The 24,404-nt window shown below is 39.0% G+C and overlaps 1 protein-coding gene across 1 annotated transcript in view; it reads left to right on the top strand.

Moving 5' to 3' along the window:
- The window catches only part of dmd (dystrophin), a 387,210-nt gene that overhangs the window by 195,298 nt on the left and 167,508 nt on the right, over positions 1-24,404 (top strand). The window contains exons 19-27 of the mRNA XM_030747286.1: positions 384-553; positions 935-970; positions 3,879-4,002; positions 5,852-5,930; positions 9,807-9,919; positions 10,269-10,397; positions 10,659-10,667; positions 15,627-15,819; positions 17,815-17,960. Coding sequence (XP_030603146.1) covers positions 384-553; positions 935-970; positions 3,879-4,002; positions 5,852-5,930; positions 9,807-9,919; positions 10,269-10,397; positions 10,659-10,667; positions 15,627-15,819; positions 17,815-17,960 — 999 coding nt within the window. The remainder of the gene's footprint in view (positions 1-383; positions 554-934; positions 971-3,878; positions 4,003-5,851; positions 5,931-9,806; positions 9,920-10,268; positions 10,398-10,658; positions 10,668-15,626; positions 15,820-17,814; positions 17,961-24,404) is intronic.

Consider the following 24,404-nt stretch of genomic DNA (forward strand, 5'->3'; position numbering starts at 1 on the left):
GTCTCCCAGCTGTCTGAGTATGCACTCACCTACACAGACACATTCAGTCTGTTGTTAGAATACACTTATATTGCCAAACACTGTACTCATGACCTTGTATGAGAGATGAAATCCAACCATCACTTATCACCTCTCAAGGACACTGTTGCACTTCTGTGTGTGTGTGTGTGTGTGTGTGTGTGTGTGTGTGTGTGTGTGTGTGTGTGTGTGTGTCTGTGTGTGTGTGTGTGTGTGTGTGTGTGTGTGTGTGTGTGTGTGTGTGTATGTGTGTGTGTGTGTGTGTGTGTGTAGGTGACAGTTTGTTAAGTGGTGATTTGGCATGTGTATAATTCAGCTCCTGCTGTTAAACACAGTTTGTCTAAATGCTTTATTTTCACATTCAGCTGTCCGCAGCTGTCAGTGCGGCCCAGCATTCCGAGCTGACCCACTCTGTAACTGCAACTGTTACCAAAGTGACGACAAGAGAAAAGATGTCAGCTGTGCGCCAGACCCGAGAGTCACCACCACCACAGAAGAAGAGACAAGTAGTTGTGGATTCTGAGCTCAGGAAAAGGTGTGTTTATGTTCCTACTCAAAGCCTGCCAATATCTCAGTGGTTTGGTCTCTGTTTACAACCCAGTCAGACCTCTCAGGTCATCAGGTCCAGATCTTTTAACTGTTCCCAGAATTAGATCGAAGTGTGCTGAGGGTGCTTTCAGTTACTGTGGTCCTGTTCTTTGGAAAAAGCTGCCTGCTGACCTGAGATCAATTACAACTGTGCATACATTGAAGTACTGACTCGAAATCTTTTTATTTACAAAGGCCTACACATAATAGGTTTTTGTTTGTACACACATTTTTATGTTTTTAGTTTTTAGTAATTAAATCTGCTATATAAATAAAATTGCCATTACCATTACCATAAGATGTCTTCTAACTTTTATGAAATGTTCAGATACATGCACCCCTTTCTACTTTCTTATCTCAGCAGGTAGGTGATGAAACACTGCAAATACTAATAGGATGGTAGTATGTAGGTTTGGTGGTTATAATAGAGGGCAGCTTTAAACTTTTGCCAGTAGTGAAGTAGGATATTCTGAAAATACTATTGAACCTTGTAGTAAGTAGAGACGCAAACAGCTTTTGAAGTTTTGTAGTGGTAGAAACTAAGATACGATAAGTTATCTTTATTGTCGTTGCACAATACAATGAAATTTTGTTGGAGCCATCCTCCAGTTGCCAAAATAATAAATAACACAAGATATAAATAAGAAATATAGATAAAATTAATAAGGATTTGGTATTTACAGTGGGGGGTAGGATGATGCAGTATTTACAGTGAGCAAAGGCAGTATAAATGGCAATAAACGGTTTATTTAACTGTTTAACTGAATGCAGTGTGCTAAAGTGGCGCAGTGGATTTACTTAAGTCAAGAATCTTCGTTAGCAGTAGACATACTTTTTGGGACATTTTTCGGGACTTATATGGTTTATATCAGTAAAATACTATAGCACTGAGTGACGCTCAAGCTACTAAGCTGAGGACACTGGAGGATCCCTCTGGATCTTAGTCATATCATCATAGACACAGGTACAGTAAATGTTACTTTTGTCATAGCAGGCATGCCATGATTAGGCATACAGGACAATGCTTATGTGGCTCAGTGATCATACACTATTGCCAAATGTATTCAAATCTCTGCCTTCACACACATATGAGTGACATCCAGTTCTTAATCCATGGGTTGTAATATGATGCCAGCCCACCCTTTGCAGCTGTAACAGCTTCAACTCTTCTGGGAAGGCTTTTCATAAGGTTTAGGAATGTGTTTGTGTTTTGAGTGGCTGTAGCTCAGGTCATTTACTAATCAGAAGGTTGGTGGTTCATTCCCTGGCTGTACTAGTCTTGATGCTATAGTATCCTTTGGCATGATACTAAACCTTGAGTTGCTCCAAATGTGTTCATCAGAGTTTGATTGTGTGTATGACTGTTAGGTAGAAAGCACTTAGATGTAGAAAGTGCTTGTGTGAATGGATGAATGAGACATGTTATCCAAAGCGCTTTGAGTGCTCATGTAGAGTAGAAAAATGCTACTGTATATAAGAACCAGCCATTTGTTTATGAGAATTTTTGACCATTCTTCCAGAAACACTTCTATTCAATTTTTAGTTTATTTGTATAGCACCAAATCACAACAAACAGTCCTATCAAGGTGCTTTATATTATAAAGTAAACGCTATACAATAATTACAGAGAAAACCCAACAATTCAAATAACCCCCTATGAGCAAGTACATCTGCAGTCTGAATGCAGAAATAATAAATGCATGAATTACCTTACATATTCTGGTCAAAAATGACTCCAAGATTCCTCACAGTGTTACTGGAGGCCAAGGTAATGACATCCAGATTAAGTATCTGGTTAGACACCATGTTTCTGGTGTGGAGCCGAGTACAATAACTTCAGATTTATCAGAATTTAGAAGCAGGAAATTAGAGATCATCCAGGCCTTTATGTCTTTAAAACATTCCTGCAGGTTAACTAATTGATGTGTGTAATCTGGCTTCATGGATAGATAAAGCTGGTTATCATCTGCATAACAATGAAAATGTATGCAATGCTTTCTAATAATACTGCCTAATGTAAATAAAATCCTGGCACAGAACCCTGTGGAACTCCATAATTAAGCTTCGTGTGTGAAGAAGAAGACTCCCCATTTACATGAACGAATTGAAGTCTATTGGATAAATATGATTCAAACCACTGCAGCTTAGTACCTTTAATGTCTGTGGCATGCTCTAATCTCTGTAATAAAATATTACCAGCAGTATTGAATGCTGCACTAAGGTCTAGCAGGAGGAGCACAGAGGGGAGTCCACTGTCAGAGGTCAAACCCAAATGTTTTCAGTCTACAGTAAAAAATAAAAGGATTCGCCTCACTGTTCCAATAACTTTGGAGGGCATGACTCTGTAGTAAAATACTCCTGATGCTAATTTGGCATTCCTGTAGTCCAGGGGGCTTGTGTATATAAAAAAAAAGGTGCACAGGATCCATAATAAAAGTGTACATGCACACAAAACTCCATAAGTCAAAAGATATTCAGAAAACCTGCATATACATAGCTGCAACCAATATTCCATTTATAAATCACAGAATACTGAAAGCCTGAAACCTACCTGAAAATCTGTTCATAGATTGTTAGATAGTAGTTATGGTTAAGCGCCACAAATAAAGTGATAAAGTGAAGTGAAATGTGTGAGTCAACATTTCTTCTTCTTCTTATTTCTTCCACATACATCATTATACATGAGGCTTCAGACCTGGCTTGAAGAACCATTAGTCCTGGTTAAAAATGCTGTCAGAAACTTTCTTTGAGCAGCTGGAATCCTTTATTGAGCAATTCTAGGAAACATTAACAATAGATGATGCTCCCCAGTGCTAAACATACCCCGTTTTTCAACCTTTTGCCTGGTTTGCCTGGTTTTTGTAGTGGGACTTTTTAGTGTAGTGGTAATTTTCAATCTACTGCAGCCACAAAAGGCATTTGACATTTAATGAGCATTTAATAGAATATTTCATAATTTACACTGAATTTAAAATATACAATAATAGTAAACTCCCCTCATGATATTTAGTAAATCAGTGTTAGGTTGTGATGCTGACCGCAAGTAATATTATTGCATTTACAATAAGGTGTTTAAAATACATGTAAATACAGTGCTGTTGTGTCATCACTTGCATATTCTACAATTAGAGATCATGCAAACAATGAAGTGCCATTGTGTAAATTTAGTTGTAATAGAAAACTTCACCACCACATTATCTTGTGAGCTCCAGCTCATTGGTGTGGTAACTTTTAATACAAAAAAGCATGTGTTTGTCTGCATCTGTTGTCAGGTTTGATGTGGATTTCACAGAAGTTCACAGCTACATGACCCGTGGTGAGGCCATCCTACAGAGCCCTGAGTTCTCTGTGTCACGCAAGGACAGCAGTATTCAGGAGCTGCATGACAAAGTGCAGGTAAAAGTGTGTGTGTGTGTGTGTGTGTGTGTGTGTGTGTGTGTGTGTGTGTGTGTGTGTGTGTGTGTGTGTGTGTGTGTGTGTGTGTGTGCCTGCGTGTGTGTGTCTGTGTGTGTGTGTGCGTGTGTGTGTGTGTGAGATGGCCCACAAAGCCTAATCTGCTCACACTGGTTCTATTGCACAGTAGCCCCCGTGTCTAAGGGCTTAGTTCTAAGCAAAGAAGAAACAGGCTGCTTAAGGACTGTGCTGGCCAACTGTCAACTTCTCCACAGGATCTTTAGCCTGAGTCTACGGCTGGGGTGGGTACCGGCACTGTGGAAGACATCCCGTATTGTACCAGTACCAAAAGTGTCCAGCTGAACAAAAAGACTACAGACCAGTGGCCCTTGCATCATACATAATGAAAACCTTGGAACAGCTGATTCTAAACCTACTGAGACAAAGACAAATTTGATCTCCTGCAGTTTGCATACAAACAACACATTGGAGTAAATGATGCTCTACATGCTTTACCAACCCTACCTCATCTGGAGAAATCTGGTGCTCATGTGAGAGTTATGTTCTTTGATTTTTTAAACACTTTCAATACCATCCAATCACATATACTCAAAGACAAGCTCACAGAGATGGGTGTAGATTTTTCCTAAGTTTCCTGGATCACAAACTATTTGACAGAAAGGCCACAGTTTGCCAGGTTGGGGAACTCTGGGACATTAATGAGCAGCAAGGGTGCTCCACAGGGAACTGTTCTGGCTCCATTCCTTTTCACACTGTATACAGCAGACTTCAAATACAATTCAGAGGCCTGCCAAATCCAGAAATATTTGGATAACACTGCCATTGTGGTGTGTATCAGGAATGGACAGGAGTCTGAATATTGGGATTGTGTTAAAGCCTTCAGTGAACTGGAGTCACAAAAAACACCTCATACTGAACGCCTCTAAGACAAAGATAATCATAATAGATTTCTGAAGATTAAGGCCCTCTCTCTAACTCATAGAGGTGGTAAAAAAATATAAAAATCTAGGTTTACACCTAGATAACAAACTAGACTGGTCCCTGAAAACAGACAAACTACTCAAAAAGGGGCAGAGCCATCTCTTTTTGTTAAGAAAACTAAGATCTCTCGGCATCTGCAGTAAAATGATGAAGATGCTCTCAGTCTCAGTGGCAGGTGTGATGTTCTATGCTGCAGTCTGCTGGGGTGGCAGCATCAGAAACAAGGATGCAAGAAGACTGGACAAACTACTGAGGAAAGCCGACTCTGTAATTGGAGCAAGAATGGACACACTGGGAGGGGTGGAGGGAAAATGCACACTAAAGATGTTAGAAGCCATCCTGAACACCTCTGATCATCCACTTTATAACGTCTTTATGGAACAAAAGAGCATCAGTACTGGAAAACTCCTCTCTCCAATGTAAAACAGAGAGCTACAGAAAATCATTTGTACCCACAGCCATCAGGCTTTTCAATTCTCATACAAATAGCAGATGAGCTGTCAGACACATGAATTTCCCTCTGGGTTCGATAAAGTTATTCTTATTCTTAAAACAGCATGAGAATAAAAGCTAATTCTTAGGTTTCTCACATATTTAGTAACAACAAGAATTACATTTTAAAGTGTTAGACTGACATTAGTAGACTGCCTTTAAAATAATCTGGGAGCGTATTTTAAAAACATTTGTCCAACAACTGTCCAGTCATGCATATGTTGTTGTAAATGTCATACTGTAGCAGACTAAGATCAGAAGTTGATGAAGCTATAGTATCTGATTTGCAATGCTTTGTTGATTGGACATTGATTTGTCAATCATCCATCCTCCGTGCTTCTCTGTCTCTTTGCCACAGGCGATAGAAAGAGAGCGACCAGAGAAGTACCGAAAGCTTCAGGAGGCCACACGCACAGCACAAGCCCTGGTCGAGCAGGGTAACTTGCACACTTACATGCTCATTCACATGCATACACACACATTCATGCTCCCCCTGTCTGTCCCCATGGCAACACTTCCACCTGTCCCACCCACTCTCCTTGTCTCCATAGAAACACTCACATGGAGAGGAAACAGACAGACTTCTCAGCTGTCCTCTCCTCTGTCCTTGTGCAGTTGCTGGGGGGTTCTAAAGGCACAAAAACACTCAGTTTATACTTTCCACTTGTTCTTCTTTAGCCCGAACTTTCAACCAAATAGAACATTCCACAACTTACTATGGATGTGCTTGTGAAGGAGAAAGAAATGACCTATGCTTTGCTGTAGTAATAACTGCCTTCTGTATGTGATTGTTATGACTGACATTGAAATGGGAATTAAGGAATCCCATTGAGTGCTTCGTACTTTAATTTCATTAGACCACCATTTTATCAGACGAACCTCATCAGTTGATCGTATGACAAAAGCACGTTTCTCGCTGTTAGATGATGAACTTGAGAAGATAAGAATTGTATCTATTTGTTTCATAAATGACTAAATTGAATTTATAAGTCATTATCTGAGATTGTTTTTCTTAACCTATAGACTAGAACATGCATACATGCTTGACTCAGTCCAACATAAAATATAACCCCACAGCTCAACTTTCACATTTTTTGTATGGGTTTTGCATGGAGTTACAAAAAGGTACACATCCACCCCTCCAGCCAAGCTAGACAGTATTTCAACTGAACATGGAGACAGATCTTCTATAAACCCTCCATTAAACAAGACAATGGCCAAAACCCATAGTAATTACCATTATAACCATTAATACCATTATAACTAATATATGAATGAAATCTACTCTTAACCAGATTATTGCATTACTGCCCTAGACTAATCTAGTAGGAGGTATTTTAATCAGCAGATCAGTGCAGTAGTAGGATGATCTACAATCAAAATAAACTAGAGAGTTTCTTTTTTCAGTTTTAAAGGAACTGATCCAGATTCATGCCAAAATTGACTCATATTTCAGGTTAAAAAAAACCCACCCCACATGGTGGTGCGCCCAAGGGGGTATAGACCACCTTGGTGCTGGGAGGGACCCAAACAGGGCCGTAGACCTGTCGCCCAGACCCCTGCAGAGTGGGCAGCCCTGCCTGGTGCCCCTTTTTTGCAGACTGAAGCTTTGGGAACTAAGATCATTTGTCCTAACACATACATTTGGAGAGCTGTGTAGTGTTTTGATCCAGTTTATGAAATATGAACCAAATCCAAATTTGTTTAAAATTGCTAGTAGAAATTTGTTTTCTCTGCATCTAAAGAGATAACTCTATTCTAGTCCATTTAATAGTCTGCGTGTCTACGCTTGATAAAACCTGTGTGGTCAGGATGTAGCAGGTATGGAGTGATTATTTTTCTACTTTGCTAATTATTTTAAGGTCTACATTAATGAGTGATTCACATTGTTAATAAATTCTTCAATGGCAGAATCAGATGGATTAATCTGTGATGAGTATAAAACTTCATAAAAGTCTTTAAAATTTGTATTTATTTGTTGTAGATCACCATGTGTGGACTGCCTTATTTGGTCACTTGATGTTGTAAAATATGCTGAGAATAATTTTGGAAATTCCCACGGTATTGTTTCTACTATTTTGGACAAACAGCTGTCTTATTCATCAGTGCGCTATAACTGCTTAATCACATTTAGGGATAGTATTGCAAGGCTGAATTGCTGAGCGATCTACGATGAGTATTTTAGGGGGAGCAGCATAAGGGATGCATGGCAACAATCCACTTTCTGAGTGAATTGTTGCCAAATGTCAGATTTTCCTTATTGACAGTCTTTATGTCTTTCCTAATAAAATTCTAGCATTCATTTCTGTTCTGTTGTTAAAGTTGTGTTAAGAGAGATATTGAAAGAGAAGGCCCTTACTCATGTAATAAAATCTTGTCCACCAGAGACTGCAAATCCGGATGGACACTTTTTTCTTAATTATGTTAATTGCTGAAGCTGATTTTGTCATATGTATAGCTTTGATTATGGTTAAAATTCAGTATGAAAAAAATTGTGCTGGCTTTGATTAAATAAATATATCGTATTTCACACAAGTTCCAATTGTACAATTTAATGTGGAGCGACCCATATATAGAAATCGCTGACAATAGAAATGTATAGTATCACCATATCAGAAATGTGTATCACCTAAAAATGGAACTCATTACTCGTATGAATTTAATTCAGTTTTATTTATACAGCACCAGATGACAACAGCTGTCTCAAAGTGTTTTATATTGTACGATATCACAGAAAGAACCTCAGCAATCAGACATCAGCTAGAGCAGCACTTGGCAACAGTGAGACAGAAGAACTCCCTTTTACCAGGAAGAGACCTCCAGCAGAAGCCAGCTCAGGGAGGAATCGCCATCTGTCTTTGCTAGTTTAGAGGGTGAAGGGAGAGAGTGAAAAGAGGAGCATGAACAGCAAAAAGGACGAAGCACAATTTGTGTGTTCAACTTTAGCCATCCCTCAGCCTCTGTGCCACATGTGATATCACTTAGTATCAAATTTAGTGCATAGTACTGTATTCAGATGTAACCAAACGCTTAACATTGTGGAGTATAATGAAGACATGATTACTGGAAGAAGACTTAATCTTGAACGAGCTTGTCTGATGATGCTGTCTTTTCCAATCAATAGGGTTCAGTTTTCTCTTTTGGAGTCAGAAGTATAAATCCACCTTTGTATGAATATGTTCAATTTATTAAATTTAATTAATTCATTCATTTAATTCATTAGTTTTTGTCAGGGTTTGCTGTGTGGAGAGTGGTTGTAGTTTAGTGGACCCAAATGTTGTTCACAGGAGGTCGAGGTTAGCATAACATCTTTAAAGTGCAAAGGAAAAAAAATCATACAGAACAAACCAAAAACCAGAAGTCACAAGAAAAGATTATTAAAGTGGGAAACACTAAATGCATTGGTTCTTATATAATGCTTTTCTACTCATGCACACAAAGTGATTTCTTTATACAACATGCCTCATTCACACAAACACTCTTTTCTATGCCTAATTGCTTTCCATCTAATATCCACACACATTCATACTCTGATGAACGTATTGGAGAGCAACTTGAGATTCAATATCTTGATCAAGGTTAATTTGGCATGCAGACTGGAGTCAAGGATTGAACCACCAACTTTCCAATTAGTACATAATCTGCTCTACCTCCTGAGCTACAGCCACAGCCACTAGGAAACACTCACAGTAATATATGACAACTCAACAAGGGACGAGGAAATAAACATATAACAGACTTACACATACAATTCACACATAGCAGAGCATGCATGGGAAGACTAAGAACACCACAATAAACTATACAGAATAACCCAAAGGCAGAGTACACATAGAAATAACCAGAATCTGAAACAAAGAATTGAAACTCAAGATGCTTAACACAGTGGCAAAAAAAGAATAAACAAAACCGATTAAACTGAGAGCCAACAGAAGAAATAAAAGACAAGAACTCAAAGTCCATATTATAAAACTCTTGGTCCAAAACTCTGGACCGTGCCAGTTTTTATGTTCTGCAACTACTCAGAGGAGTTTCAGAACCATTTTAAAATAGGATTTACATTAAAAATGACAGTAGCACAGAGATATGTGTTTTTCTCTTAGCAGCACATTGTTTCATCCCAGAGGCTCACCTCTCCTACGGATGACATTTACTATACTCTGAGTGCATTTATATCTGTTCCCCAGAGAAATCAATCATGCTTGTGTGAACTGTGATGCATGTATCACTAGTTGTGTATGTGACAGCCAACTCTTTCTCTGGCTGATCCTCCTGTCCCATCCATCCAACCCCATCCCACACCCTTACTCCAGAGGGGAGTCGTGCTGATGACATTGCCCAGGCAGCGGAACAGCTTAACCAGCGTTGGGCAGGATTTTGCACCCTGTTGGCAGACAGGCTGGCTTGGCTGTCCTATCAGACAAAGGTACACACATCTGCATACACATCCACCTGCATTCAGTGTAAAATATGAAATATTTGAAGAATGTCATCCTGAGATATACCATTCAAAAAAAGTACCTAAACCTTCACTAAACCATTTGTTATATATTCTTCGCGTAAGGAGAGAAAGCATAATTTCGTTATGAAAGTGTTAAAACACTGTGTTTCAGTACAGTTACAAGATGTGAGGAAGTGTGACTCAGTCTGGTCATTCTGACTTGTCATGACGCTCTGCTGTGCTTTACTACAGACTAGAAAACAGTTTGTAAAACTAGACCGATAATGTGTGGTGTTGTGTCTTTATGGAAAGTTCATTTTGTTCTGTTGTGCAGGTATTGGCCTTCTACAGTTTGTATGAGCAGTGTGAGCAGGCAGTGGACAACAGTGAGAACTGGCTCAAAGTTCAGCCTCCTCTGGCATCTGAACCAGAACCACTCAAAGTGCAACTGGACCGATGTCGGGTGAGTGAGTCCTAATGTTGTCCATGATGATCATCTGTCGATGCCCAAACCCACAGTGGTAAACATTATATATGGTCATATATGGTCATCTTAATGCAGCATTTGTTTTTCTGCTATTGTTACTCAATAATTTTGTATGTCTGCTTTTGTTTTATGTTGTAAATTTCACGAATTCCTACTTTTTCCCCATTTCCTCATAAATCATCTTCCTTTACCTGGCTTTGTTTAAATTTCTGTGTTTCATGCACCTGTTTGGCACAGCACTTTTCTGTAAGTATTGTTCTGTTATTAACTCATCCCCGCTTCTACTAATTATTATTTAAAAATGGTTAATATGTTTGTTCTTACGAAAGCACAAACAAGATATTTTATTTACTCCTGAAAACAGATGAATGAGAAGATTCAGTGATCATAGCTTTTTGGCTTTTACTTTTCTTTAGTTTACCAGTTCAGCAAATCAGGTGTGGAGTATTAATAAATACAGCGTTGAAACTTTTGACAGAGGTAGACCAGCTGTTCTTAAACAGGTCTAAGCTAAAGAATTAAAAAAAAAGTCACACTGGAACACAAACTGTAATTGTACTATTTATTCATCATGAATACACTCTGAAAATGTCATCCTCTCTGACGATTATAGTAAATAAAACTCCGCAAACCCACTCAGATGTCAGAGAACAGTCTTGTATGAATGTGTGTCTGTGCTGTATTTTGGTGTGTGTCTGTCTTGTATGGCTATATATGTGTCTGAGCTGTATGTTTGTGTAGCTAATCTCAGCATTGAAGGCAAAGCAAACATATTGCTAAGTGCAGAAAGAGAAGAGGAAAGATATGAAAAGTGTCATAAGTTCTTCCACACCAAACTCACTCATCCATGTCTTTATGGACCTGCTTTGTGCACTGGTGTGCAGTCATGTTGGACCAGGAAGGGGCCATCCCCAAACTGTTCCCACAAAGCTGGGGGGCATGAAATTGTCTAAAATGTCTTGGTATGCTGAAGCATTAAGAATTCCTTTGACTGGAACTAAAAGGTTCGAGCCCAACTCCTGAAATACAACCCCACCATAATCCCCCCTCGACCAAACTTTACACTTGGCACAATGCAGTCAGACAAGTACCGTTCTCATGGAATTATATTTGTTAGAAAAAACATAATCAGAAACAAATAATTTAATTTCACGAGTGCAGGTATTCATTCCTGGTGTGGAAATTCAACGATCCGTGTGCCTAGAACTTGGCAGCCGTGCGCACAAAGAATTCATCACGCACGCGAGTGTCTTCAGTGCTCACTACTGCAGTTTCACACTCTCATGGGAAATTCTACTTGTGCGGTGGTGAATACTGCGCGCTCGAAGCAAGTGACATTTGACTGTTTGACGGAGCCAAATGTGATTGGTCACTTTGATGGACAGTTCAGGTTACTGCATTAAACCGAGTTACAGCAACATAAGAGCTGTTTTAAACCGTATTTGTTTACAGTTTGGAAAATAAAATTTGCCGAATTAACTATCACCAGTTATTGTTTTCTGTGGAAATACTGACAACTGTTACTGCATTACTTTAATGCTGAATAAATCTTTAAAATTCAAAGGCAAGACTGAAGTCTCTGCACTCCTGTCCCATTAATGTCGTACAGCATCACGTAGATTTTATGATTTTAAAAAATTATCATAACAATAAGCACACATCACACCTGCAAGAAAAGGAACATAGTTTTCATAATCAATTGAGTAAACTGGATTTTCCAGAATGTAAACAAATATAAAAGTGTTTGGGTTGCTGTCAGATGTCACTTAGTGAAACAACTGCACACATCTGGCTGCAGAGCTCCACTCACTGTGGGTTCAGGCTCCACTGTAATAGTTCATCCAGATAATATCACAGGTTCTGTGAACAGGCAGTCTGTGGAGTGGACAGGACAGTCACAGGCTGTCTGTACAACACAATGTGACAACTAACTGAACTAGTGTCTGATAAAACAGTGAAGGTTGTTGCAGTAGTTTTGTGTAAATCTAAAGGTTCTTATAACTACATTACACACTAAATAAAGGATACGTAAAAGTCACTTTGCTAAAAGTTGATTGCAGTTTTTTGGCAAATATTTGAAATCACTTTTTGATCACTTTTATGTCGCTCCCGGGTCTCGCTCACACTGAAGTTTCAGCTGCCGGCCATGGATTTTTATCTCTTCTTTTTGCTTAAAGTGTTCAAATTTGGCCAGGATCAGTCTGGGTCGCACCCCATTTATGCTGCGGGCCTGAAGCTCGACAGCAGTTTCTTTGATTTGTTCTAAACAGACTCTGTGAGGACAGTATTTTTTGCAGCGAGTGTTTCCACATACTGCTGGCTGTACTCACACAGAGCCTGAAACTGTTTTGTGGGGGATTTCCAGCAGGGACAGGCATCTGTCAAAACTGGTCAGTTTATTTATGGACTCCAAAATGACCACCATGTCACTGGTAAGTGAAGAGATCACTTCAGGGGAGTCTTGAGGGCGGCTCCTCTTGATGGACAGAGTGCCTTTGCTGCTGGAGGGAGTCAGCATCACAACTCACTTCAAAATACCCTTCAGTACAAGGCTGCAAACTGTCCAGGTCTTCGTCACTGTCCTCCACAGCACTGATGTTAGTGGAAATTGTATTTTTTATTTCATGTATATTTTTATTACTTTTAACACTATCTATAAATAAGATGGTGGAGAAAACAAATAACTGAGATGTTTTGCAATCAGTGGCATGCCACCGTGTTCAGTACTGCAAAGATTTGCATTGAACTCTCGCATCACTAAAGCATAGTCAGGCCTCTGGCTGGGAGGTGGTATTTTTCAAAATAAGAGAGAATTAAGAGTATATCTGGGCAAAATATGAAGGAGGAAAGGCAGGGAAATTATCAGACAAGGCTGGGAGTAACTGAGATGGAGGAGAGCTCAAAGTAGATTTATTTATTTTTATTTTTTTTAAATATACCTGGCTTCCACTGCTGACTGAAACACAGCAACAGGGTTCTCTTATATGTGCACCCACACATTTTCTCTTCACAACACAGACACAAACAGAGAACGCACACCAACTCCTACACATACATCTTTTTCTGAGTTCCAATCTGTATATTAAACAGAATAATAAAATATTTACTGAAACTTTAAAACAACCTTCCCAGTGGCAAACTCTGCCGCCAACACTCAGCTTATGAAAACATATTCAGGTCCTAAATGTTTTTTTTTACTGACAGTATTCATGAATAAGGAGAGTGTCTCTTAACTTCCTTTGAGTGAATAAAGCTGAGGTTCTGAGAAAGGCTTCACAGATTAGTGAATCATAATCTGCCTTCCTGCAACAGCCCTGAACTTAGTTTTTATGTGGTTTAAACAAAACAAACATTTGTTGTTACACTGCGTGGTCATTATTCTCAAGAATGGCAAAGAAAAATGAAATATCACATCTGCTGTAAGTACGCAATATAGTTATTTAGACAGATTATAAACATCTGATTGGTTAAGTTGTCCCAGGTGTAAACATACATGCCAGCCATTTGAAGAAAAGTTTAAATTTCTTGGAAAACATTTCTGGGACTAAATGTTCTGGGTATAAACAAATGCTTCTAATCTGACGCTTGAACAGATTTCCTTTGAGATTAGGCTCTGTGCTCTGGAAAGAACATATGTTTTGTTTTGTTTTCTAAAAGCTGATGGACCACATTAATCTGAATTAATGTTTAGATCTGACAAAGATTTCTGTTATCTAAAGCTCACATGGCTTCTTTGTAGATTACGCAGAGAACTCATTATTTTTAATCAGTTTCACCATTCTCATGCCATTACTGCCAGTATGCTATTCATTGTCAACATATAATTTAACTTTACGGCTGTCAAACAAGCAACTTCTGATTTTGTGTCCCTGGTTGTATGTGTTGTATGTTTGATTGTTTGATTGATTTGTTGATTGAATGATTGATTGATTTTGCTGTTGGCTGCAAAACAAATTGACCCATGGGATAATATTGGTTGGTTGGTGGATTGATTGATTGATTGATTGATTGATTGATTGATTGATTGATTGATTGATTGATTGATTGATTGATTGATTGATTGAATGATTGATTGATTTTGCTGTTGGCTGCAAAACAAATTGACCCATGGGATAATATTGGTTGGTTGGTGGATTGATTGATTGATTGATTGATTGATTGATTGATTGATTGATTGATTGATTGATTGATTGATCGATGATTGAAGGTCTGTCTGTGCCTTCCCTCTGACTTTGACTGTTCCTCTATGACTTTAAACAAGAATCTGTAGTAAAATGGAATCAAAACAGACATCTTTGAAGCAAGATGAGTTTTCTGGAGCTCAGTTAAATACTTTCCTTTATGATTTGTTTTATGTTGGTTCAATGATGCATCAAAAGAAACTAAAATAAAACTAAAATTAAGACATGGTACCACCATGCACTTTATGTCTAAGCAATTAATTTAAATAAAAAAAAAAAAAAAACTACAACCAACAATAATCTTGCGTTTTATGTTATCATAGGTTTATTTACCTCTGCAGTGCCAATGCTTTGTTTTTATGTCATCTACACAGATAATTAAATGGGACTTTTTTTAGTTGGTGTAGATGTAGTCAGCAAATGCATATTTAAGATTCCTGTACATTATTCTTTTTTAACAAACATTAGCTTAACTATCTATCTAGATAGACCTGAGATCGTCACCATTTAAGATAGAAAAACAATTATCTTTGGCAAAAAATGATGCCCCAGTTTCATCAAAGCACACATTATTTTTTTAAGTGATACTAGTTTTACATTGTAAATATCCACTGTTATCACGTAAAAATCAATATTAATGTCCTGTTCAATAAAATGTTGATGATAGCAAGTGCAACCGATTAATTTTTTCCTTTTTGCCAAAATCAAATCAAATCAAAATCAAAACATAAAATTGTTCACCCCAGTTGTGCTTCTTCTCTCTGTATAGTATAAAGTTTAGCAGAATTAGCTTCATGGTCATGTTTCAGTTTTGCTGAGCTCATCCAATTTCCTGCTTGGATTCCTATTCATTAGCAGTTTTTATTTTTAAACATTTCAAGTGTAAGATTAATGGAACGGAAATTTAAGAATGAAAAGACTCCACTTTTTTCTTTGCATTTTTTATTGGACTATTCTATCTGAAATAGTACAGTTAACACCCTGTGATCACCCCCCCCCCCCCCCACCCTCTGTGCCCCAACAGGAGGAAGTGGCTCGGTTGTCCTCACTGCAGCCCCAGGTGGACCTCCTGGATACGAGGCTCAAAGAGCTGAAGGAAGAGAAGGAAGGGGACGAGGACCCCTCAACATTCCTGGATGTTGACATCAATGCCTTCAAAGAACACTACCACAAGGTTCTGGAAGACCTGAGGGCGAGAGAGAAGCACCTACAACTTGGTGAGAGATGCTGAGCACAGGACCCCAGCTTGACTGTTGTATATGAATACTTGAAGCTATTTCCATTTAACTCATCTGGAATTAAATTGTTTAATATCATTAACTGGTAGAGGCAAAGCAGATCCACTTTTTTTTGGTTCAACTTTAATACTACAGGAGAGGCATTTTTCACCTTAACAGAGATGAAGATGAAAATAGAGGATGTTATTGTGGCTCACAGAAGTCCCTGGAACAAAAACACCAGTGCTGTGTCAATAATCCTCCACTCATTTTCCACCACTTACTTTACATTAAAGGAATTCTGTGTAGAGGACTAAATAATGAACTCATAAAAAAAATTATAAACATGTAGAATTAATGTACATACCTTCTGAATAAAATCCATCATTATTTTCTGTGGTTTATTGCATACGGTTTCCATTTTTGATTCAGCTTTTTGGAGCAATGCTTCCACTTCCTTCTTGAGTTTATCTCCGGCGGCGTTGGCTACTTTCTACACCCGCTGCACCGCACCCGCAGCTTGTTCCTGTCTAATATCATCAGTAGAGTCAGTTTGTGAATCGATGATGGCTTATTTAGATTTTATCAAAGAGGCCTTTGAATTGATCCACCAGACTGGAGGCCATATTGCTGCAGACCATGCAATAGTGCAGTGGTGCACAAGTGAACGAGAATGGGTGCCTTAAGCATTGGCGGTCAGGCAGAACTGCTCAATTTACATAATTCTGACCGACATTTTCTAACTATTTGAAAAGCGTACCTTGGGTGTTACCCCCCCCCCCCCCCCCCCCCCCCCCCGGTGTATGGTTTGTATGCTTTGGAAAATGTTCATAATTGTGAATCTTCCCTAAAGGTGAACCAAAATCCATAAACTCAGGAGCAGGAGGGGAAGCACTGGGAGCTGGGAAACACCAGAACAGTGTAGCATAGAAAACAAGCTATGGAAAACTGGCTGAGGGAATAAATATACAAGGTAATGAGGGCAAAGGGGAGACACCTGGGAAAACACACAACTGAACTAAATCTACATAGTAGACATAGGAAGTAACTATAGGTACGACGACACATGGCAAAGTAACACAGGAAGAACTAAACAAGGGAACATCACTGACAGAGACTAAGCTTTACATAAGGAACACCGATGAGGCAGAGTAAACTGAAAGAATATAATAAACACAATAATAGCTGTAACAGAAGCACCAGTCCATGAAACTCACTTCATTGTGGACAAAGATGCTGGTGTTCCAAAAGTTTCCAGTTTATAATAGGCTTGAGTCTTTGTGGTTACTGTATTTTCCCTAAACAGCCTAACCAATTTTCTTTCATTTGAGGGTAACATTTTGGGACCTTCTTCCAGACTCTGGCAAAGTGATCACACATCTGAATAAGTTGTATAAGTTGCACCTAAGTAAAATTGTTCAAATTGATGATCCTGGAAGCTGCAATTGTTTACAAATGGCTCCAAGAGACCTTCCCAAAATAAATAAAAAATGTGTGTACCGAGTTCTTGTTTTTAAAAGTGATTAAATATGCATGCTGTACAATCTTTTCACCCTGAAAAAAGAACAATTGAAAGAAATCATTAAAAGCCTAAAATTACCAAGACATTCATTCCCATGATGAGTGTACAGTATGTAAACTTCTGACCACAAGTGTCTCAGGAAAAAAGCACTTTTGTTCCTCAAGTTCTTTACAGATCAATATGAAGGTAAGAAATGTAGACAGGTAAATGAAAAATACAACGGTATATCAAATAACAGATATTTCACAACCAAATTTATGAATTCCATAATAACATCAGGAGGTTTTTTTTGTTCTTTTTTTTGTTTTGTGTTGTTTTTTCCCCATGCTGGAGGGCAAAAGATTTAGATTCATGTAAGTAGGTTGGTATTTGTTCACCAATGAACAAAGCGTTCTTTGGATATCAGCAGTGCTGCAAAAAACATCCACTTCACTGACACATCATTATATTATCTCTTTCTCATCTTTCTTTAGTTTTGGAGAGCTTGCCCCCAGCTCGTTACAGGGAAACCATATCGACGCTGTTGGCATGGTTACAACAGTGTGATGCCAAGCTGGCCATTCCATCGACAGCTGTTACAGAATATTCCATTATGGAACAGAGACTAAAGGACAATCAGGTATACACACACACACACACACACACACACAGGTCTATATGTAAGATAAAGTAAGGTAAAAGTAGAGTAAAGGTAATTAAGTGGTTAATTTATGCCCAGGGCTTTGCTGAACGATCATTTAGCTTTGCTCAGATGTTCAATTACTGTGAGTGTTTACATACAACTGATAACTGTCCTCATCACTTCACAATTTAACTAAAATTTGAACTATTATCTTCATAACTAACATTTAATTGGCATTCATGTACAATGTGATGTAATGTAGTGTAATTTTGCAAGATGGTATAGTAGCTGCTCATGATGTGGAAAGAATCAAAGGTTGAAAGCCAATCTGTTGGCTGACCATGATCAACAAGGAGTAGATGTGACTTAGCTGATCAGTAGATTTGTTCGGTACTACTGTTTGTGCTCTTGACAACACTGCTGCCCATATTTATTTGCAAATTCCCATAAAATGCCAAAATGGGACTGGCACTATAATCCTGTGAGGCTGTGTAACACTGTAATCAGTTTTTATTATGCACAGTAAAGTTATATTGCTATTGGTAACACCAAAGTGCCGAAGCAACACTCTTAAAAGGATGCTTTCTGCTGCTCTTTGGGGTAACAGGCAGAGGACAGAAGAAGGAATGAAAACAGATGACATGGCCCATTAACCCAAAGTCTAGTTCATACACACTACCTGGTGATTTCATTATGTGCATCTGATACATTTTCAAAGAGCCGTTGTATAAATAAAATCCCCGTAGAACGAATCATTGAGGAAACTGAAGTGGATTGCCTGGAACGTTGGATTAGTGCCAGTAGCAAAGGAGGTTTGTAGATGACAGATAACAGTATTTTTTTTAATCCTAAATTCTCTGCATGCATGTTTAAATCATTTGAAAAGTAAAGTTTAAATGAGAGTTTGAATGAGCTTGGTCTGCGTCTCATAAAATGACAAAAAAATTTAAAAAACTATGAGTTTTGCACCATGAGTTGGAAGCCTCACATCTGATTTTTCAAATATCAAAATAAGAATAAGAATAAAAATAAGAATACTGTAACTTTATTGATCCCAGAGGTAAATTCATACGTCTGACATAGCTCATAAGCTATTTTTAAGAGAATTAGAGAGCCTGATGGCTGTGGGTACAAATGATTTTCTGTATCTCTCCCTTTCACAATGGACAAAAAGAGTCTGAGTACTGATATTTTTTGCTGCATGAAGATGTTATAAAGTGGCTGATCAGAGTTGTTCGGGATGGCTTCTAGCATCTTTAGTGGGCATTTCTTCACCAACTCTCCCAGCGTGTCCAGTCTGGCTCCAATTACAGAGCCAGCTTTCATAAAGTTAGGTGGGAGGAGAGCGACACATGATTGAAGTCTCCTGAAATTATTAAGAATGCCTCTGGATGTTTAGTCTGTATCTTAGCAATAGTTTCATGAGGAACTTAACATGGAACAGTTACGTTCCAATTACAGAGTCAGCTTTCCTCAGTAGTTTGTCCAGTCTCCTTCCATCCTTGTTTGTGATGCTGCCACTCCAGCAGAATCCAGCATTGGAACAATACACTTGCCACCACAGACTGATAGAAGATCTTCAGCATTTGAAGATATTCATTTGACTGCAGATGTCAAGAGATTGTAGTTTTCTTAACAAAAAGAGATGGCTCTGCCACTTTTTATGTAGTTTGTCTGTATTTAGGGACCAGTCTAGTTCGTTAGCTGGGTGTAAACATAAATGTTTATATTTTGTTACCACCTCTATGTGCACCCCACAAACTTTCACAGGTTGGGAGAGGGGGCCTTAATCTTCGGAAATCTATTATAATGTCCTTTGTCTTAGAGGTGTTCAATATGAGGTGGTTTTTGTGACTGCAGTGACTGAAGACTTTAACAAGATTCCTATATTCAGATTCCTGTCCTTTCCTGATACACACCACAATGGCAGCGTCATCCAAGTATTGCTGCATGTGGCAGGACTCAGAATTGTATTTGAAGTCTGCTGTAGACTGAGGAAAAGGAATGGAGCCAGGACAGTCCCCTGTGGAGCCCTCGTGCCGCTCATTCATGTCCCAGAAGCACAGTTCCCCAACCTGACAAACTGTGGCCTTTCTGTCAAGTAGTTTGTGATCTAGGAAATAAAGGAAGCATCTCAACCCATCTCTGTGAGCTTGTCTTTTAATATATTTGGTTGGATGGATTGAAAGTGCTTGAAAACATAACTCTCACATAAGCGCCAGATTAGTCCAGATTAGCTATGGCTCAGTGAAGCATGTGTTGTTTGTATGCAAACTGCAGGGGATCAAGATTGTCTTTGTCTCGGAAGGTTTAGAATCAGCCATTCATGATGTGTGATGTAAGGGGCATTGGTCTATTGCCATTTTGTTCAGCTGGACACTTTATTTTCGGTACCGGTACAACACGGGATGTCTTCCACCGTGCAGATGTCCCAACTGTAGACTGAGGTTAAAGATCAGTGACACAGTTGGGCAGCACAGTCCTTAAGCAGCCCTTAACACACCATCAGGGCAAGTAGCCTTCCCAGATAATAGGCTTCCTAGCTCCAATCTCACCCCTGTGTCTGTGACAGACAGGAGTGGAGGAACAGGTGTGAGGAGGGAAGTAGCTGCCACATTAGAAATGCAAAGAGATGGGGTAGCTGTGGTGGAGAAGGACACTTGTGGAGAAGTGAAGAGTAGCAGTGAAGATACCCACATGTTGAGGAGGTTAAGGAGAAGATGACTGAAGAGTAGCAGTGGAAGTGGGTGTGACTGCAGAGTCAGCTCTATTGAAGAACTAATCGAGTTCATCAGCTCTTTCCACATCGTCCATAAGTGGCTATAATTTCTTTTTGTTGTAGCCAGAGATGGTATTGATTCCTCTCCACACATCATGAATATTTTCTGGTTGAGGATCGCCTTTATGTCACTTGTGATCCAAGGTTTGTTACTGAGGAAACAGAGCACAGTTTTTGTAGGTATGATTGTCTCTATACAGAAATTGATGTATTCAGTACAGAAATCCACCTGTCTGTCAATGTCCATACTGTTCTCATCTGTTTCCAGCAGCACATTCTAATCTATGCATTTAAAACAGTCCCTTGGAGGCTCAGTAGCATCAGGTGTCCATTTCCTGACTGTGAGTTTAGTTGCAGGTTGTCTCTGCACACAGAGTTTGTAACATGTCTGCAGAGTTGTGGTCTAATCTGACTGTGGTGGTAAGACATTAGCTCTGTAAGCTTCTCTGACATTGGTGTACAGCAGATCAAGGGTTTTATTTTCTCTGGTAGGACAGTCAACAAATTGTGTGAATCCAGTCAGGTGGGAGGAGACAGAAACATGATTGAAGTCTCCTGAAATTATGAAGAATGCCTCTGGATTATTTAGTCTGTGTCCTGGCAACAGTTTCATGGAGAACTTCACATGGAACTTTGGGTGTTGCCTTGGGTAGAATGTACACAGGTATTATTTTATTTATTATCTTTATTGTTATTATGATATGACTAATTCTCTTGGTAAATAGGGTTGCATACCAACTGCCAATAATTCAATATCAGGACGACACACCTTCTCCTTGGCAGTGATGTATGCAGGATTAAACCATCTTTGGTTTGCAAATAAAGCCAGAGACCCCCACCTTTTTTCTTGCCACTGGCTTTAGCATCTCTGTCTGACTGTAAGAGGGTGAAACCAGGTAGATACACATTAGAGTCTGAGATGTTTTGGTTCAAACATGTTTCAGTAAAACACATGAGACTGCGCTCACAGTATACTGTCTTGGTCAGTATCTCCAGCTCATCACTTTTGTTGGGTAGAGAGTTGACATTTCCCATGTTGACTGTTGGCAAAAAGGGCTTATATCTCCAGTTCTAAGCCTTCACCTTGGCACCAGCATGGCAACCACAAAAACACCTCTTTATCTAAGCTGGGTAATAACTTCCAGATTTGCTCCAATTCAACAACAAAAAAAGCTCTTCTCTTGAGTAAATTCTTCTCCCCACTGAAGTATTCATCAGTACTTGACAAAAAATAAATAAATAAATAAAAATACAAAATAAAGTAAAGTTGAGTAAAGATCAGAGCTACCACACTTTGTTGCTACCATTTGCAGTGCATGTTGTGCAAAAGAAACTCTTCCCAGGAATGAGTTAATCAATTTGTTTCAGTTTTACCTATCGTGTGTTTTTTTTTTTTTACACTCAAAAAATGGGCAGAAGAAGAAAGACGGTGACAGATTAATTTAAGTTCTTCTTCTTTCAGCTGCTCCCTTTAGGCATGACCACGCGGTCGATCATCTACCTCCATCTCACTCTAACTCTAGCATCATGACAACCCTCCACATGCCCTTCTGTACTACATCCATAAAGCTTTCGTCTGTTTCTCCTTCCTGGTAGCTCCAATATATTATCCCTCCTCTGCATACGTCCAAACCACGTCACCTTTCTTCTCTTTGTCACCAACGGCTCAACCTGAACTGCTCCTCTGATACTTATTTTTATTTCTGTCCCTCCTGGTATCTTCCAGTGAAAATATAAACATCTTGAACTCCACCTCCAACTATGCTCCTCCTTGCATTGAGATCAGAGCTGGTGCTCGCGCGCGCGCGCGTGCATGCGTGTGTGTGTGTGTGTGTGTACGTGAGCACTCTTAAACTTGATAATTGTTTGCAGCATAGCAGAGAGATCAAGCCTTGTAGTCTGAAATTAATTAAACTTGCTTGTATATAATAATGAGGAATTTATCTTGAACACTGAGAAGCTGTCATTAACTGTTTCCAACATGTTCATGCCCAGACAAATGTGTGTACACATGTATACTCAACTGGCTGTAAAGGTTTGCTCTCTCCAGATAACAGCAGTTAAATGAGTGCTGCTGTCGTGTGGGATTTTGACTCTTTGCCAACTATTAGAAAAGCAGAATTTGAGGAGATATTAAAAACAACCTTGTTTGGTTGAGATGAATGACAGCTTAAAGAGAGATGATTATCATTATGCACAGCTAGTGTACAAGTTAATAAAGTCCCACACTACTGATTGCAGCATTCCCTCACTGATTTTGGTAATATTGCATGTCATGATTGATTTGGGATTTTGATGTAGTGAATGGTAATTTGGGATAAATAATTGAGGGGTGCTGTAGGGTTTAATGAGCAAATTCATCTACAAATCATTTTCTCAAATATTCAATCTGAATATTGAATATTTAATATTTGTGAACGCTAACTCAACAGTAACTTCCTTTTTAAAGTCTAAAAATGATACGAATGAATGATGATTACTCTAAATACAAAGTATGTGTTCATGAGACTGTACTGTAAACATTGCTTTTAACTACATTATTCTTTCTTGTATGCCATTTATAAATTATTTATTTATAGCTAATATTACTAAATAAGGGCACTTAAAGTGATACCAGCTTTTAGTATGCCACTGTTTATGACAGGAGTAACATTTGAATAATGAAATGAATAAATACAAATTTGAAATTTTAGATGGTGGGTGTCAAAGCTGCGCTCCACTGTGGAGACAAGCTCATGAGCTCTTAAATGCATGATATATATTATGCTATGATAACAATATATATATATATATATATATTCTCAAGAAGGACTCTGACTTGTTCTGCGTTACAGAGACTTGGCATAAACCTGACACCTTTATTGCTCTAAATGAGTGCTGTCCTACAGAATACAGTTACTTCCAGAAAGCCCGTAGCAAGGGGCGTGGTGGTGGACTTGCAGTAATTTACCGTAATAACCTGGATCTTTCTTCAGTAAACCTACCTGAATGGTCATCTTTTGAATGCTTGGCATTTAAATCAAACTTACCTACCTCAGTGTTAGTTCTCCTCATCTACCGACCACCAAAATCAAATGCATCCTTTATCTCCGAGATGTCTCATCTTTTATCCACCATTTTCGTGTCTTCAGCAAATATTATCATACTGGGAGACTTCAACATTCATGTCGACGCCCCTACTGATCATCTTGCTGCCGAATTTCTCCAACTACTAGATTGCTTTAACTTAAGGCAGCATGTCCATACCCCTACTCATAAAGGGGGTCATACCCTGGACCTTGTTATCACAAGCGCCACGCTTCCTATTCATCTGCAGGCCTATGACCTGGGTGTATCAGATCACAAGGCAATATCTTTGAAACTACGCTCCACTGCACTCACTACCAAGCCTAAACGCCAGATATGTTTTAGAAATATTAAAAACATTGAGACATCTGGCTTTGTAGCTGAGCTTCAGTGCCTCTGTAGAGACTTTACATCAGCTGATGAGGCACTCGGTTACTATGACACTCATCTTAGTAGCCTCTTGGACTCCCATGCGCCAATTAAAACAAGAACTGTTACATTCTCTCGGTCAGCTCCTTGGTATTCAAACGAACTTCGGAAAATGAAGACTGCAGGACGGGCCCTGGAGCGCCGATATATATCTACGGGGCTCACTG

The sequence above is a fragment of the Archocentrus centrarchus genome, chromosome 2 (genome assembly GCF_007364275.1).
Source record: "Archocentrus centrarchus isolate MPI-CPG fArcCen1 chromosome 2, fArcCen1, whole genome shotgun sequence".
Taxonomy (NCBI): domain Eukaryota; kingdom Metazoa; phylum Chordata; class Actinopteri; order Cichliformes; family Cichlidae; genus Archocentrus; species Archocentrus centrarchus.